The sequence below is a fragment of the Mytilus edulis genome, chromosome 7 (assembly GCF_963676685.1).
Source record: "Mytilus edulis chromosome 7, xbMytEdul2.2, whole genome shotgun sequence".
Classification (NCBI taxonomy): Eukaryota; Metazoa; Mollusca; class Bivalvia; order Mytilida; family Mytilidae; genus Mytilus; species Mytilus edulis.
The window spans coordinates 76,797,201-76,813,766 of NC_092350.1; the positions used below are offsets into that span (position 1 = coordinate 76,797,201).

General features: G+C 32.1%; 1 protein-coding gene across 2 annotated transcripts; it reads left to right on the forward strand.

Annotated features, from left to right (window-relative positions):
• The first annotated feature begins 1,142 nt into the window (after positions 1 to 1,142).
• Positions 1,143 to 15,131, forward strand: LOC139482254 (putative transmembrane protein 183BP). 2 transcript variants are annotated; one of them, XM_071265989.1, is made up of 5 exons: positions 1,143 to 1,308; positions 4,079 to 4,162; positions 8,601 to 8,738; positions 11,451 to 11,631; positions 12,647 to 15,131. In XM_071265989.1, the coding sequence occupies exons 1-5, from the start codon at positions 1,254 to 1,256 to the stop codon at positions 13,239 to 13,241; spliced, it is 1,053 nt and encodes a 350-aa protein (XP_071122090.1). In that variant the 5' UTR covers positions 1,143 to 1,253; the 3' UTR covers positions 13,242 to 15,131. The 2 variants fall into 2 exon arrangements, with proteins under 2 accessions (XP_071122090.1, XP_071122091.1); XM_071265990.1 differs by having other exon boundaries at positions 1,303 to 1,495.
• Positions 15,132 to 16,566: the final 1,435 nt, after the last annotated feature.

The window sequence follows — 16,566 nt, forward strand, 5'->3', positions numbered from 1 at the left end:
AAGATCAATATCTGAATCTGTTATTTTTCTCTACTGTTGAAGCATATGATAAAAAGATCATAACATGTCATTTTTCATATCGCATGTATTATCAGCCCTCGGTCAATATCAGCCCTCGAGCCATGCGGCTCTTGGGCTGATATTGAACCTAGGGCTGATAATACATTCGATATGAAAAATGCCATGTAATAATCTGATAATCTAAATATATAGTATAAAATTGAGAATGGAAATGGGGAATGTGTCAAAGAGACAACAACCCGACCAAATAAAAAACAACAGCAGAGGGTCACCAACAGGTCTTCAATGTAGCGAGAAATTCCCTCACCCGGAGGCGTCCTTCAGCTGGCCCCTAAACAAATATATACTAGTCCAGTGATAATGAACGCCATACTAATTTCCACATTGTACACAAGAAACTAAAATTAAAATAATACAAGACTAACAAAGGCCAGAGGCTCCTGACTTGGGACAGGCGCAAAAATGCGGCGGGGTTAAACATGTTTGTGAGATCTCAACCCTCCCCCTATACCTCTAGCCAATGTAGAAAAGTAAAAGTAACACATAAAGGTATCATGAGTAGTAAAATTAATTTACAAAGAAGATTCGGTGACCGTTCATGATTTGTCAAATTACAGGGGCATAACTTTAACTTCCAGTGTATATGGTTTATTGAGTAAAATTATTGAGGACAAAATTATAAATTGAAGCCCATAACAACCTATTAGATGAATCTCTAGGCGCCTTTAGAAAACCTGGTACAAGATATTGTAAAAAATGATATTTACGGAAATGTTTTTTTTTTATAAAATTATCCGGTATGGTGACAGAAGAAAACCAAAAGTCTGATATTCATTTTAATTCCTCCATTTGTTCTTAAATTATCAAAAAGAATATTTTAATCATATGATAAAATCCTGTCCGCTGGATTGGACCATAATATTATATACATGGAAACGTTAATATAAAAGATCATTCACCGACCGTGCAAGGGCTGTATAGCCAGTCAACGTCGTTAAAAACTTCCATTTGTTGTAAAAGATCATTTAATTAAAGGAAGGACTGACTGATCGGCAAGACTTATAACAACATTTTCCGAAACTTTTCGTAATCATTCCGTTACCAACTTGTTTTTTATAAGTGCTCCGGAACATCCGGTTCCTTTTATTTTGTATTTTGTATTTTATTTATAGTTTTTAATTTCAGCTTTTGCTGAGTCAAACATTGTAAAGTTTTTGATATTATGAAGAAATATGCCCAGATTAAAACATTCGTCCATGAAAAAATGCTACACAAGTTCCCAGTCAGGTAAATCTCAATTTGGTCGATTGCGATATCACCAGAAAATGCTTCAGAAATTATACCATATACAAGATTTGTTGTGATTTCGCAACCGATTGTAAGAACTATTTTTAAAAAGCCGTATTGAACAATTATTGATTGTACGCCTACACTGTGTCATTGTGTCCAGATTATTTGTCTCATACATAACAAGGTACAATATAATTATTATTATTAATATAAGTGTTTGTATTTATTGTTCAATACTAGTGTACACCAGGAACATATACAGATATACTGTTCCCAGTGTACATGTACAAAATGTATTTTAGAGGTAAAGTTACATATCTTAAATATCAGAGGCGGATTTAGGGGGCCCCCCTTTTTGGGAAATAAATTGGTTGCTTATATAGGGAAGCATGACTGGAGCTGGCCCCCACTTACGAAAATTCCTGGATATGCCACTGGATATTCATTCAGATCTTGCGCTGTAAAATTAAAATTTTGAAGAAGATTATAGGATAATAGGGAGTTTATTCATTTCTTGAGACTTATTATGACAATTAAAATCTTACAATTGCATTGATTTAAGGATGTACTTACAATGTAGGTGAGGTTTTAGAATTTGTGTCAAATGTTCGGACTCCTTGGTGTTTTTCCATACAACACAATGTAAAATATTTTGCCCCATAACACCCATTTATTTTTTCATATAAGATTTAATACCTCATGAAAGGTCATTTACCAAAATTTTAGAAGATTCTTAATTTTCTTTCTTTTGTTTTGAGACCCAATAATACCAATGCAAATATAAGGTAAAAGTCTGAGTCAGTCTTTTCCCGCCATATTTTAAATCTCAAATATCTCGAAAAGGAGGTCCATGACCTATAAATATTTTTAGCTTAAATTTATCCTTAATTGATGCTCTTCCAGGTTATAGTATCAATTTTAACTTCTTAATTTATTAATTTTCACCTAACCTCACCTAAGTACATCCTTAAAGAATGAAATGTAAATACAAATGTACATTTATGTAACATGTTATTGTATTATATACATTTGTACATTTGTAAATAAAAATGACTTGCAATGCATCATTTGTATAAGTATAGCTCATGAATTTCAGTAAGCTACATGTATATGTACATTTTTGTATGTAACATGCATAATACAGTATGAAAAAGCCCCAGCATGACAATATACAATGTATGAAACAATTCATCAGTGAAAACTAAAAGCTACATTTTTGAAAATCAAGAAACAGTTACATTTGTACAACAATGAATAACATGTTCTTGACTAAGGGAAGATTCATAAAGAATGGTGCAGGACTGGGTCAAACTGGTTTGGCTTAAAAGCCGCTTTGCTAAAATTTAAATTCCCACATAAGAACAAACTATAAAAATCAGTTAAAAAAGGGCTTTGTTGAAGCCCATAAGCATGATAAGGTGATCTATAGTTGTTAATTTCTGTTACATTTTGTCTCTTGTGGAGAGTTGTCTCATTGGCAATCATACCACATCCTCTTTTTATATTAACTCATCAGATGAATAGTATCATACAAATAGAAATAGAAAAACACAGAGTGGACATTGAAGGGTACTTGTATACTAAGTACTGATTTGAGAGTATTCACAGTTACTGACAGCTTGTTCAAAGCCTTTAAAACAACTAATAGAAAACCATGCATCTATGATTAAACAAAACATGCCACAGTGGCATGACAGTGCAACATGAGAACATACAGTAAAAGTACTAAAGTAGTCATGGTAGTCTGCACTATTACCATTATAGTTCTATATATGCCCCAGAAAAGTAAAGTCTTATTCTGTCTAGTTAGCTTTTGTAAAACTTTGTTTAAGACACTGTCAGAAAAGTATTGGAATATTGGCATGATTGGTCTTTGGACTTGTAAGTGATCAGAAAAAGATTTTGGTGCAGACTGGTTCACTGGTTGAAAAGGGTTTAATTTCTCAGATTGTTTTTTTTTTTTTTAACTCTTCAAGAGTTACTGAAAGCTTGTTCTGATTATAATCTACTAACTTGTAAACACTTGAAATGACATGAATAAGATATTATCTGCTCATCATGCTCATAACCAATACAAAAAGATATGAATAAGATATCATCTGCTCAACACATGAATAAGATTTCATCTGCTCATCATGCTCATAACTAATACAAAAAGACATGGATAAGATATCATCTGCTCAAGACATGAATAAGATTTCATCTGCTCAACACATGAATAAGATGTCATCTGCTCAGCATGCTCATAACCAAAACAAAAAGACATGAATAAGATATCATCTGCTCAAAAAATGAATAAGATACAGTATCATCTGCTTAAGACATGAATAAGTTATCATCTGCTCATCATGCTCATACCAACATGACCAATACAAAAAGACATGAACAAGACATCATCTGCTTATCAATGGCATCATGCTCATACCAACATGACCAATACAAAAAGACATGAACAAGACATCATCTGCTTATCAATGGCATCATGCTCATACCAACATGACCAATACAAAAAGACATGAACAAGATATCATCTGCTTATCAATGGCATCATGCTCATACCAAAACTTCTTTTAATTTGGTGAGTTAATTTTTACACTTTTATCACAGGTACCATATAGTTAAAGAAAAAATGATTTCTGTGAATCTTTGCAATTGTCATGTGTTTATGTCTTTTGAATGCGAATCCCATTTGAATGTAAGTCACATTTGATTTGTATATATTATACATTATTTGCATAACATGCATAATATTATTTATATATTTCAGATATAACACTGAAACATTATGCAGATGCAGAATCTCAAAAGTTGAAAGTTTCAAAAGGTGCTGCAAATGCCATACATAATGAAGGCAAGTTTTACAACAGATTTTATATATACATGATATATACATATAATTATAACTATTGCATAAGTAGTACTTTCCATAAATGTCAAGAATGAACTAGACTTGTTACTGGGTTTGTTCTAACATGAGCAATATGACACGTGCCACATGTGACAATGTGTGAAGCAGGTTGTAATTACCCCTTCCAACATGTCCAATACCTAAGATCACCCCTAGTTCTTGAGGTGTCTTCCCGATTGTCCCACTTTTTGAAATTACAGGTAATAAAGTAATGAAATTTTGTTAAAATGTGGGACAATTGGGAATTGTTTTGGTAGTGATTAATTTGTTTTTATAGTACATTTGTATGTTGAAGTTTGTAGTTATAGGTACCTCATCAACTTATCTTATAAAAATATATGATGGAAAAGATGAACAAATGATAATATTTATATATTCTATTTTGCACATACATGACAAAGTAAACTAAGAAATAATGGTGTATTGATTTTGTCATTTTAGACAGAAATGTGATGCTAATTTTTTGCAATATTGAGAAAAATCCTGTTTGCCTCATATAAAAATTTTCAAAATAAGAGTTCAAATTATTGCTATTTAAACTCTGTCGCATTTTCGCAAACAATTCTGAATTTTTTAGTATGTACTATTGAAGTAACATCAAACATGGAATATAATATAGTCATGATAAAATTTAGACTTGTCACTTCGGTGCATATTTAAATTTTTTTTTAACTAGCTGTCAGTAACTGCGAGTACGTTCAGATCTGTCTTTGTTGTGGTGAAGTATAAGTCAGCTCTGTGTCAAGTTTTGTAAGATGTATTTCTGAATCCATCTGATAAGATATAAGCCTTTTCCTACTCATTTTTATACGACCGCAAAAATTTTAATTTTTCGTCGTATATTGCTATCACGTTGGCGTCGTCGTCCTGCATAGTCGTTGTCGTCGTCGTCCGAATACTTTTAGTTTTCGCACTCTAACTTTAGTAAAAGTGAATAGAAATCTATGAAATTTTAAGACAAGGTTTATAACCACAAAAGGAAGGTTGGGATTGATTTTGGGAGTTTTGGTCCCAAAATTTTAGGAATTAGGGGCCAAAAAGGGCCCAAATAAGCATTTTCTTGGTTTTCGCACTATAACTTTAGTTTAAGTAAATAGAAATCTATGAAATTTTGACACAAGGTTTATGACCACAAAAGGAAGGTTGGGATTGATTTTGGGAGTTGAGGTCTGAACAGTTTAGGAATTAGGGGCCAAAAAGGGGCCCAAGTAAGCATTATTCTTGGTTTTCGCACCATAACTTTAGTATAAGTAAATAGAAATCTTTGAAATTTAAACTCAAGGTTTATGACCATAAAAGGAAGGTTGGGGATGATTTTGGGAGTTTTGGTCCCAACAGGTTTTTAGGAATAAGGGGCCCAAAGGGTCCAAAATTGAACTTTGTTTGATTTCATCAAAAATTGAATAATTGGGGTTCTTTGATATGCCGGATCTAACTGTGTATGTAGATTCTTAATTTTTGGTCCCGTTTTCCAATTGGTTTACATTAAGGTCCAAAGGGTCCAAAATAAAACTTAGTTTGATTTTAACAAAAATTGAATCCTTGGGGTTCTTTGATATGCTGAATCTAAAAATGTACTTAGAGTTTTGATTATTGGCCCAGTTTTCAAGTTGGTCCAAATTGGGGTCCAAAATTAAACTTTGTTTGATTTCATCAAAAATTGAATAATTGGGGTTCTTTGATATGCCAAATCTAACTGTGTATGTAGATTCTTAATTTTTAGTCCCGTTTTCAAATTGGTCTACATTAAATAATAAAGGGTCCAAAATTAAACTAAGTTTGATTTTAATAAAAATTGAATTCTTTGGCTTTTTTGATATGCTGAATTTAATCATGTATGTATTTAAATGAGTAGTTATTGTTGCAAACTCCATTAGAAATTTGAATTGAGATCAGTTTTGAAAAAAGGGAAAGGGGGATGTGAAAAAAAAATGGTGTGGGGGGGGGGGGGGTTAATTGTTCTCATTTCAGATTTCATAAATAAAAAGAAAATTTCTTCAAACATTTTTTGGAGAGGATTAATATTCAACAGCATAGTGATTGCTCAAAGACAAAAAAAATATTTTAAGTTCATTAGACCACATTCATTCTGTGTCCAAAACCTATGCTGTGTCAACTATTTAATCACAATCCAAATTTAGAGCTGAATCCAGCTTGAATGTTGTGTCCATACTTGCCCCAACCGTTCAGGGTTCAACCTATGCGGTCGTATAAAGCTGCGCCCTGCGGAGCATCTGGTTATAGTTAATTCTTAAGTGAACTATTTAAACACTCCCTGTGGTTAATGGGAGGGTTGGAGCTTTCAAAAAAGTTTAACCTATCAACATTCTGTATGTGCCTGGCCCATGTCAGGTCCCTGTATTTCAGTGGTTGTCGTTTGTTGCTGAGTAACATATTTGTTTTTTTCATTATTTTGTACATAAATCATGCCATTAGTTTTCTCGTAAGAATTGTTTTATATTTGTCACATTCAACTTGGAGCCTTTTATAGCTATGCAGTATGGGCTTTGCTTAATGTTGAAGGCCGTATTGTGATCTATAGCTGTTAATGTTTCTGTCACTTCATCTTTTAGGGAGAGTTCTCTCATTGGCAATCATACCATACCTTATTTTTGAAGGAAGTCTGATACTTCTTTATAGTGTATGTAGAGTCCTGTTGGCGGTAATATTGGAGAAAACAACCTGTAATAGTGATTAGTATTAGGGTTATCTGGCAGAATTCTAGACAGCAGCTTCAATATTATATTGACAATATACCCCCAAGAAATTAAAGATCAGCTAAATCTGACGTTGAGTGTTAGCAGTATTTAAAAGTGCTGTAAAAATGTACCAGAACTTCCTTAATAAAATTGCAAAGAAACATCACTCCATCAACCAGTTCATGTAGAGTGTAGAATGCAAACGAATTACACTTTTTTTTTAGCTCACCTGACCTGAAAGGTCAAGTGAGCTTTTCTCATCACTTGGTCATGTTGGTGTCCGTCGACAATAAACTTTTACAAAAATCTTCTCCTCTGAAACTACTGGGCCAAATTAATCAACTTGGCCACAATTATCATTGGGGTATCTAGTTTTAAAAATGTGTGTCGTGACCCTTCCAACCAACCAAGATGGCCGCCATGGCTAAAAATAGAACAAAGGGTAAACTATAGATTTTTGCTTCTATCTCTGAAACTAAAGCATTTAGATCAAATATGACATGTAGCAAAATTGTTTATTAGGTCAAGATCTATCTGCCCTGAAATTGTCAGGCAAATTGGACAACCTGTTGTTGGGTTGCTGCCCCTGAAATAATAATTTTAAGGAAATTTTGCAGTTTATGGTTATCATCTTAAATACTATTATAGAAAGAGATAAACTGTAAAAAGCAAAGTAAGATCTACAAATAAGTCAACATGACCAAAATTGTCAATTGACCCTTTAGGGAGTTTTTGCCCTTTACAGTCAATTTTTAACAATTTCATAAATTTTTGTAAATTTTTAAAGGTTGGCGACACAGGCTCTTGAACCTCTAGTTTTAAATTGCATGCATTTTTTTCTATATCTATTACAGAACTTACAAAAAAAGTCATTCAAATTTCAGTATTTAGTGCTATTTTCATTTGTTTTTATAAATAACATTGTAGATATATATTTCATAAATCAGAAATATTATACTTTTTTTTAATCAAATACTAATGAATTTAAAAAATATTTATATATATACTTTTATAAAATTCTTATTAAATGTGTCATAATTAAATTCTTGTTTATTTATCAAAACAAACACCAGTTATCTTGTTTATCTAAGAACATTTTACTTCATAGAATAATGTGGGACAATCAGAACTCTAAAATTTAAAAAGTGGGACAATTGGGAATAAACTGTTTTTGATGGTGTTTGTGTTGCTTAGTCTTAAGCTTTCCATGTTGTGTTTTGTGTACTATTGTTTATTTGTCATTTGCTTTTTCAGCCCCGGTTTTGTCAGTTTATTTTTCATTTATGAGTTTAAACGTCCCTCTGGTATACATGTATTTCACCTCTCTGAAAAAAAATTTCTGTTTACTTTTAAATTCTTCCACATAATTGCCATTTGTAAAATTTCGTTGCATTTGTTTTGGAAACTTCAAATAGTGTTTTTAGACAGTATCCAGCTTCATATGACCATGATCATATTATATTGTGCTATTCATTTTCACATCCATTTCTCGTCAACTTCCTTTAACTGAATACTTGAAACTAGTAGGGTGTAATTGCTCACATTTCCAACTTTCTATATGTATTTGATATTCTGACTTATTAATTCAAGTTATACATGTACTTTGATATTTTTCTGCTTTCATTTTACAAATTCATTTGAAAATATTTTTGGATTGGATCTATTGTTTATATATTTTACAGTAAGAAATATGCAAATGACTACAATAGACAAAACTAGACTTGAGAAGGAGGATGTCAGCTGGTTTGACAAAGACATTGATGATTTAGAAATAGGTGAGCCAGTATCTGAAGAACTAGAGGACATTGACCAGAATCAAGGTACAGTGAAGTTGATAGAATATATTTGAATTCTAATAATAGGACATTTATTCTATGTAATGAAAAAGGATATTAAAAAAGAAAACAGATAACTAAAAAATATATTGGGGTTGATTAGTCGAGGTTTATGATCCCTTCTGTGGCCTGTGAATTTTTCAAACTGCAATAGTATCAAAACAGCAAATATAATGAATAATACAGATGGGCCATTTTGTACATATATACCAAGGTGAAACTAAGTGCAAAGCATAAATATTTATAGTTTCATTGCATTTGATAGAAAAAGGGAATTTGGTGAATATAAAATGAAGAATTTTGTTATAAAACTTGAAACATATTTAACTCACTTGTTTTTCTATGATCAACTATAGCTAGCCCTTATTGTTTACAAAAAGTCATTTCCCATAAACTACCTTTAAATTCCAAAACACCTCGTGCTGATTCACCAAATTTAAGCGCAACCTAGAAGGTGTAGTTGAGTTAGTCCATATTTTTTTTATTTATTTATACCAATACTTAAATTAATAAATTTGTTTTGATGAAATCATTGCTAGCACTGCATGCAATAAACAATTTTGTCCGATTTCAATTTTTATACGATCGCAAAAATTGAAAATTTTTTGGTTGTATATTGGTATCACCTTGGCTGAGTCGTCGTCTTTGTCGTCCGAAGACATTTGGTTTTTGCACTCTAACTTTAGTAAAAGTTAATTGAAATCTATGAAATTTAAACACAAGGTTTATGACCATAAAAGGAAGGTTGGGATTGATTTTGGGAGTTTTGTTCCCAACAGTTTAGGAATTAGGGGCCAAAAAGGGCCCACATATGCTTTTTGGTTTTCGCACTATAACTTTAGTTAAAATAAATAGAAATCTATGAAATTTTGACACAAGGTTTATGACCACCAAAGAAAGGTTGGGATTGATTTTGGGAGTGTTGGTCCCAACAGTTTAGGAATTAGGGACCAAAAAAGGGCCCTAATAAGCATTATTCTTGATTTTCGCACAATAACTTTAGTATAAGTATATAGAAATCAATGAAATTTAAACACAAGGTTTATTAACACAAAAGGAAGGTTAGGATTGATTTTGGGAGTTGAGGTCCCAACAGTTGAGTAATAAGGGGCCAAAAAGGGGCCCAAATAAGCATTTTTCTTGGTATTTTGCACCTTAACTTTAGTATAAGTAAATAGAAATCTATGAAATTTAAACACAAGGTTTATGACCGTAAAAGGAAGGTTGGGATTGATTTTGGGAGTTTTGATCCCAACAGTTTAGGAATAAGGGGTCCAAAATTAAACTTTGTTTGATTTCATCAAAAATTGATTGATTGAGGTTCTTTGATCTGCCCAATCTAACTGTGTATGTAGATTCTTAATTTTTGGTCCTATTTTCAAATTGGTCTACATTAAGGTCCAAAAGGTCCAAAATTAAACTTAGTTTGCTTTTAACAAAAATTGAATTCTTGGGGTTCATCTAAACATGTACTAAGATTTTTGATTATTGGCCCAGTTTTCAAGTTGGTCCAAATTGGGGTCCAAAATTAAACTTTGTTTGATTTCAACAAAAATTGAATCCTTGGGGTTCTTTGATATGCTGAATCTGAACATGTACTTAGATTTTTTATTATGGGCCCAGTTTTCAAGTTGGTCCAAATCGTGGTCCAAAATTAAACTTTGTTTGATATCAACAAAAATTGAATCCTTAGGGTTCTTTGATATGCTGAATCTAAACATGTATTTAGATTTTTGATTATAGGCCCAGTTTTAAAGTTGGTCTAAAGCAGGGTCCAAAATTAAACTTTGTTTTATTTCAACAAAAATTGTATATATGGGGCTCTTTGATATGTATGCCTAATCTAACCATGTATTTAGATTTTTGATGCTTCGGCCCGGTTATCAAATTGGTCCACATTGAAGTCTAAAGGGTCCAAAATTGAACTTTATTTGATTTCATCAAAAATTGAATTCTTGGGGTTTTTGATATGCTGAATCTAACCATGTAAAATGTATTTAGATTTTGGATATTGGACCAAAATAGGTAATGTCCAATTTAAAGTTGTTAAGTTTAAGTTCTTAGACCACATTCATTATGTGTCAGAAACCTGTGCTGTGTCAACTTTTTTATCACAATCCAAATTCAGAGCTGTATCAAGCTTGAATGTTGTGTCCATACTTGCCCAAATGTTCAGGGTTCGAAATCTGCAGTTGTATAAAGCTGCGCCCTGTGGAGCATCTGGTTTAAGTTAGTATTTGAGCTCAAAAGAAATATTAAAAGTGAGAAACATGACAATCAATAGTGTCAGAATGAGGAAACATGCCCATACTGGGAATTCAATGGCATTACAATGACATCCAAATGAATGGAGCGCCATTGATGCCAAATAAAGGTGGTCTGGGAACCGCTGTATTATTACGGCACCTGCCAACAAGGGTTAGTTATAGAATCTCTGGCCTTTTCAGTCATGATATCAATAATCATTTAATTTAATGTTAAGGGTATTCCTTTTATTCCATTGCTATACAAATAACCATTTGGATTGATCCTAATGAACTTTTGACACTTGTTATAAAAAGTACAAACTAAAATCAGCTTCATGTTATCATGTATGTAATTTGGAAATTCTTGCATTATCATTAATTTGTGAAATTGATTACAAGGTTTTTAATTCAAACTGATTTCGTGCAATATTTTTTCTGTATTCATTTGTAGTACAAAGATATCAAAGACGAAAGAGAGAAAGTTTCTCAGGAGGAATAAGATTTCCAATAGATTTATGGGTAGCTTTGTCATGTCAAATACTACCAGAGCAGATTCTGACGTTTGCACAGATCTGTTGGGCATCAAATGCTGTTGTACATACAGTACGGTTCTGGAAACATTTATACAATAGGTAGGCATATTTTTATAATGTCATAATAATAGCTTTGTCATGTCAAATACTACCAGAGCAGAATCTGATGTTTGCACAGATCTGTCAGGCATCAAATGCTGTTGTACATACAGTACAGTTCTGGAAATATGTAATTTTAGTTTCTTGTGTATAATTCGGAGTTTAGTATGACTTCCATTATCACTGTTCTAGTATACATATTTTTAAGGGGCCAACTGAAGGACACCTACAGGTGCAGGAGTTTCTCTCTGCATTGAGACCCATTTGTGGCCTTCGGATGTTGTCTGCTCTATGGTCGGGTTGTTGTCGCTTTGTCACATTCCCCATTTCCTTTCTCAATTTTATAGAATAGGGAGGCATATTTTTTTAAAGTCATTATAATATTTTATTAATTAGGCAAGTCCTAAAAGCTTCTCTGCATACTCTTTAGTACAATATCCTTGTCTGTTTAATAAATGTTGCGTATACATAAATTAGACAGCAACCCAAAACCATGGTATAGCCCAAAGACATCATGTAACAATCTTCAACAATATGTCTATGTAATATATCAAGCTTTTAATTGAAAAAAAAAGAAATGAATAGGCTATCAAATATCAGCCAACAACACCAATGTCCATTAAAACATAATAAAAAGAATATAACATAAACCACCTTATGAGGTTCTAACATAGGAATGGCATATAAACCAGGGATAAAAGAGGTTCATTTTACATCTCAACTCTCCCCATGTTAATGCTGAACAGAAGAAAAATATGTAAGATAGCACCTTAGCCATGTTTACATATAATTACAAAATAAAAGCTACTATGGTAGCTCATAAACAGGTAAAAACTCTACAAATGTTTTTTGATGAGGTCGGCACATGTTTTCATCAACCTGATGTTAGATCACATATATATCCACTTAGCTTAGAAGCCTTTTTATATTGACAATATATGTCAAGTTATAATACTCTTAATTATGATATATCAATTATGCTGTTGAACATATTCCCTTTAAATTGTGATTTCAGATTTTACTTTGAGAAAAGTGAACTTCCAGAATGTTTAAGAATAGAGAACCTAGAGAGAATAAATGGACTTAGACAGAGAGTTATTAGATCACTGTTCTACATCTATCCTCCTTTTGTAGCAAAGATCAAAAGGACAATGCCTTTTGAGGATGAACCACATTTTTTTGTTGGCCAAAGATGCATATTTACTTGGCATGAAAAAGTGAAAAATGTGTATAATTTTAATTTCAAATTCAAAAAAGAAAGAATATATGAAATTAACAAACTGAAATATTTTAAAGAAACAACTGACTTAAAAAATGGCTACAGAGATTTATATTTCAATCAAGAAAATGATTATTATGTTTTAGAAGTGACTTGCCAGACTTTCCTATCTGTACCTTCTGTGATGGGACTTGTTTTAAGTAATGTTTATCTTAAGTTAAGTAGCGGTATGAGATACCATTGTTTAAAGTTAGTTTTTGATACTAATATAAAAGGCATTCCTGTAGGTAACAGAAAGTTCATTGAAGATACTGTTATGATTCTAGATCCTGTCTTAAATGTGAAAATATATCCTTGGTGGCACCCTAAATATCCATTCCTTAATAATTAGATAATTTATTGTAATCATTGTATCAGTAACAGAAACATGTGTCAAAAGTTTAAACAAAATGTTACTAAAAAAAATGGAGTTATCTACCCTCAATTAGAAAAGAAGATTTCCAGTTATTGCACTTGGCTAACTTTCAATACTCAAATGTTAAAGTCAGGGCTAGTTTTATGGGCATGAATTTCCTATAATTATACCCTTATTTTCTGATAGGATGTGTATAATATGTATAATTTATATCTTGTTCAAGTGTAATGCTTTTATTTTAAAAGGAGGCTCTCAGGTACAAAAAAAACAGCATCAAAAATCAAATATTTAAACAATTTTTTTTTCATTACAAGTTTTATTTATTACACTATTAGTTGTTACTTTATGATATGGCACAAAGATCAACCAAAAAAATCAATTTGTTTTGGCCCCAGATGACTTTTTAGACGACCCCAAAAAAAATTTGGGATCGTATAATGGTATGATGTCGTCCGAAGACACATTGGTTTCCAGATAATAACTTTAGTTTAAGTGAATAGATCTTCATGAAACTTTTTCAGAAGGTTCAATTCCACAAAAGGAAGGTTGGGATTGATTTTGGGGATGATGGTCCTAACCTATTAGGAATTAGGGGCCCAAAACCAGCATTTTTCAAGTTTCAGGATAATAACTTGTGTAGAAGTATTTCAATTGCTCTGAAATCATACTGCAATGTTTAAAACCACAAGTAGAAGGTTTGGATTCATTTTAGGGGTTATGGGGCTAAAGTTTAGGAATTAAGGGCCAAAAAGGGGTCAAAACAAGCATTTTTCTAGTTTCAAGACAATAACTTATGTGTTATTGTATGGATCTCTCTGAAATTGTACCACAATGTACCATATAACAAAGGGGAGGCTGGGATTAAGTTTTGGATGAATTGCCCAAAATATGTTGGAATTAGGGGCCAAAAAAGGGCAAAAAGAAACATGTTTCTAGTTCCCAAACAATCATGGCAATAACTTGTGTTTAAGTGTATGGATCTCTCTGAAATTGTACTACAAGGTTCAATTCTGCAATGGAAAGAATGGGATTGAGTTTAAGGGTTATTGCTCCAAGGGGGTTTCAAAAAGTTGGGGGGGGGGATTTTTTGTTTTCCATTTTTTGCAGGGCTTCCTTTTTTTTCAAAATTTTTCAAATTTTGAATTTTCAAAGATTTGTTAGCTCTTTGACCACATTAATTTTGTGACAAAAACCTATATTATGTCAAAAACTTGATCACAATCCAAATTCAGACAAAATCAAGCTTGAATATTGTGACCAAATTTGCCCCAACTGTTCAGGGTTCAACCACTGGGGTCGTATATAGCTGCGCCCTGCGTAGCACCTGGTTAATTGTTTATATCAACAGCAAAAGCTCCAAATTATCTCCCTTTGGTGAAAAAAATGCATTTTTTTTTGCATCAAATTTGAAATATCTTTTTAATTTATCAGTGACCTATATTTTTTTATATTTTTTTCATATAAGCTGTACGTAAACTAAACTAGTGTATGATTTAAGTGATTTCTGTAATTTAGTTCTTTTTTATTTCTATATTACTGTTTTCTTCCTACTAGTTCAACAGAAGACAAATACCTAAAAAAAAATTGCATGCTTCTTTTGAAGGGAGATTGTGAGCTTAAATGAACATTGACACCATATTTTTATTTTATTTTTCTATTAGGTATGGAAAAAAGTTTATTTATAGACAAAAGTAGTGAAATTGGATTATTCTATAAAAAATTGATTTATACCCGCGAGCCCCCTTAAGGATACATTAGAATCAGAATTTTAGTGTTCCAATTTATTTTCCTTCCACAGTTAACATGATTAAATGATCTTGTTATTACATGTATTACTTGTTTATTTTAAAGAAATTATCTTTTGTATACAGGTGTTGCATTCATTTATTTCAGTCTCAAGCTGAAGTAGTCTCATGATAAAAAATTGCAAGCACGCTTTTGAAGGATAAATGATGACAGAATATTTCTTATCATTTGAATATCTTATTCTTAAAGTCATATGAAACCTCAAATTAAAAAAAATGATGCATATGTATTTTTATAACAAAATGGATAGTTTTCATTATTTAACTTATGTACAAAACAAATCAAAACAAAAATAAGTCTCTGGTGAAGGTTTCCCTGGAATAAAAAATCTGTGACTAGAAAGAATACTCCTTCAAAAGTACTGGTGTTATAGACCTGAAAGACTTTTTTCTGAAGAAAATTCTTTAATATGTCCAATTTTAGAAGAAGTCTACGTTTTTTTTAATTGCATGCTTCCAGGAAGCAATTCACCAATATATTTTCTGTATGCAAAGTGACCTAAGCGTGAACCTTCTCGTAAAAATCTGGTGATCACAATACGCATGGATCTGTCACTAAAATAAACTATTATCTGATTGTACGTGCTCAATATCCATGCTTTATGTTGATTGTTTACTATAAGGTGACAATCGGTAAACTTCAGAGTCAAAACAAGGCATTTAATGAGCTACCATATTTGTTAAATCATAACAAACAGAGAGGAAAAAAAATTTGACGATTATACGATATATATTTGCGTAAAAAATGATAAAATCATGCACAGAAGACTAAGTTTATGATATATACATGCATTGGTTCAAGAAATGGATAAACATTATTTTTCACCAGTCACTCATTTCATATGACTTAAACAGGGGCAGATCCAGCCATTTTTAAAAGGGGTGTTCCCAACTAAGGATAAAGGGGGAATGGGGGTTCAAACCACATGTACCCATTCAAATGCATTGTTTTGTCCAAATTTTCCCAAGAAAATGAGGGTTCCGACCCCCAAAACTCTCCTGGATCATCCACTGCTTAAAGTGATTATGAGACATGTTTCTTAAGAAATGAGGTTGGATTGAATTTGCAGTGATTTTATTGCTAAGGAATATTTCAAATACTTTTGTGAACTAACTAAAAGCATGTTTGGTGTCGTATATTGGTATGACGTTGGTGTCGTCGTCGTTGTCCGAAAACACATTGGTTTTCGCACAATAACTTTAGTATAAGTAAATAGAAATCAATGAAATTTAAACACAAGGTTTATGACCACAAAAGGAAGGTTGGGATTGATTTTTGGAGTTTTGGTCCTAACAGTTTATGAATTAGTGGCCAAAAAGGGGCCCTTATAAGCATTATTCTTGGTTTTTGCACCATAACTTTAGTATAAGTAAATAGAAATCTATGAAATTTAAACACAAGGTTTATGACCATAAAAGGAAGGTTGGGTTTGATTTTGGGAGTTTTGGTCCCAACAGTTTAGGAATAAGGGGCCCAAAGGGTCCAAAATTGAACT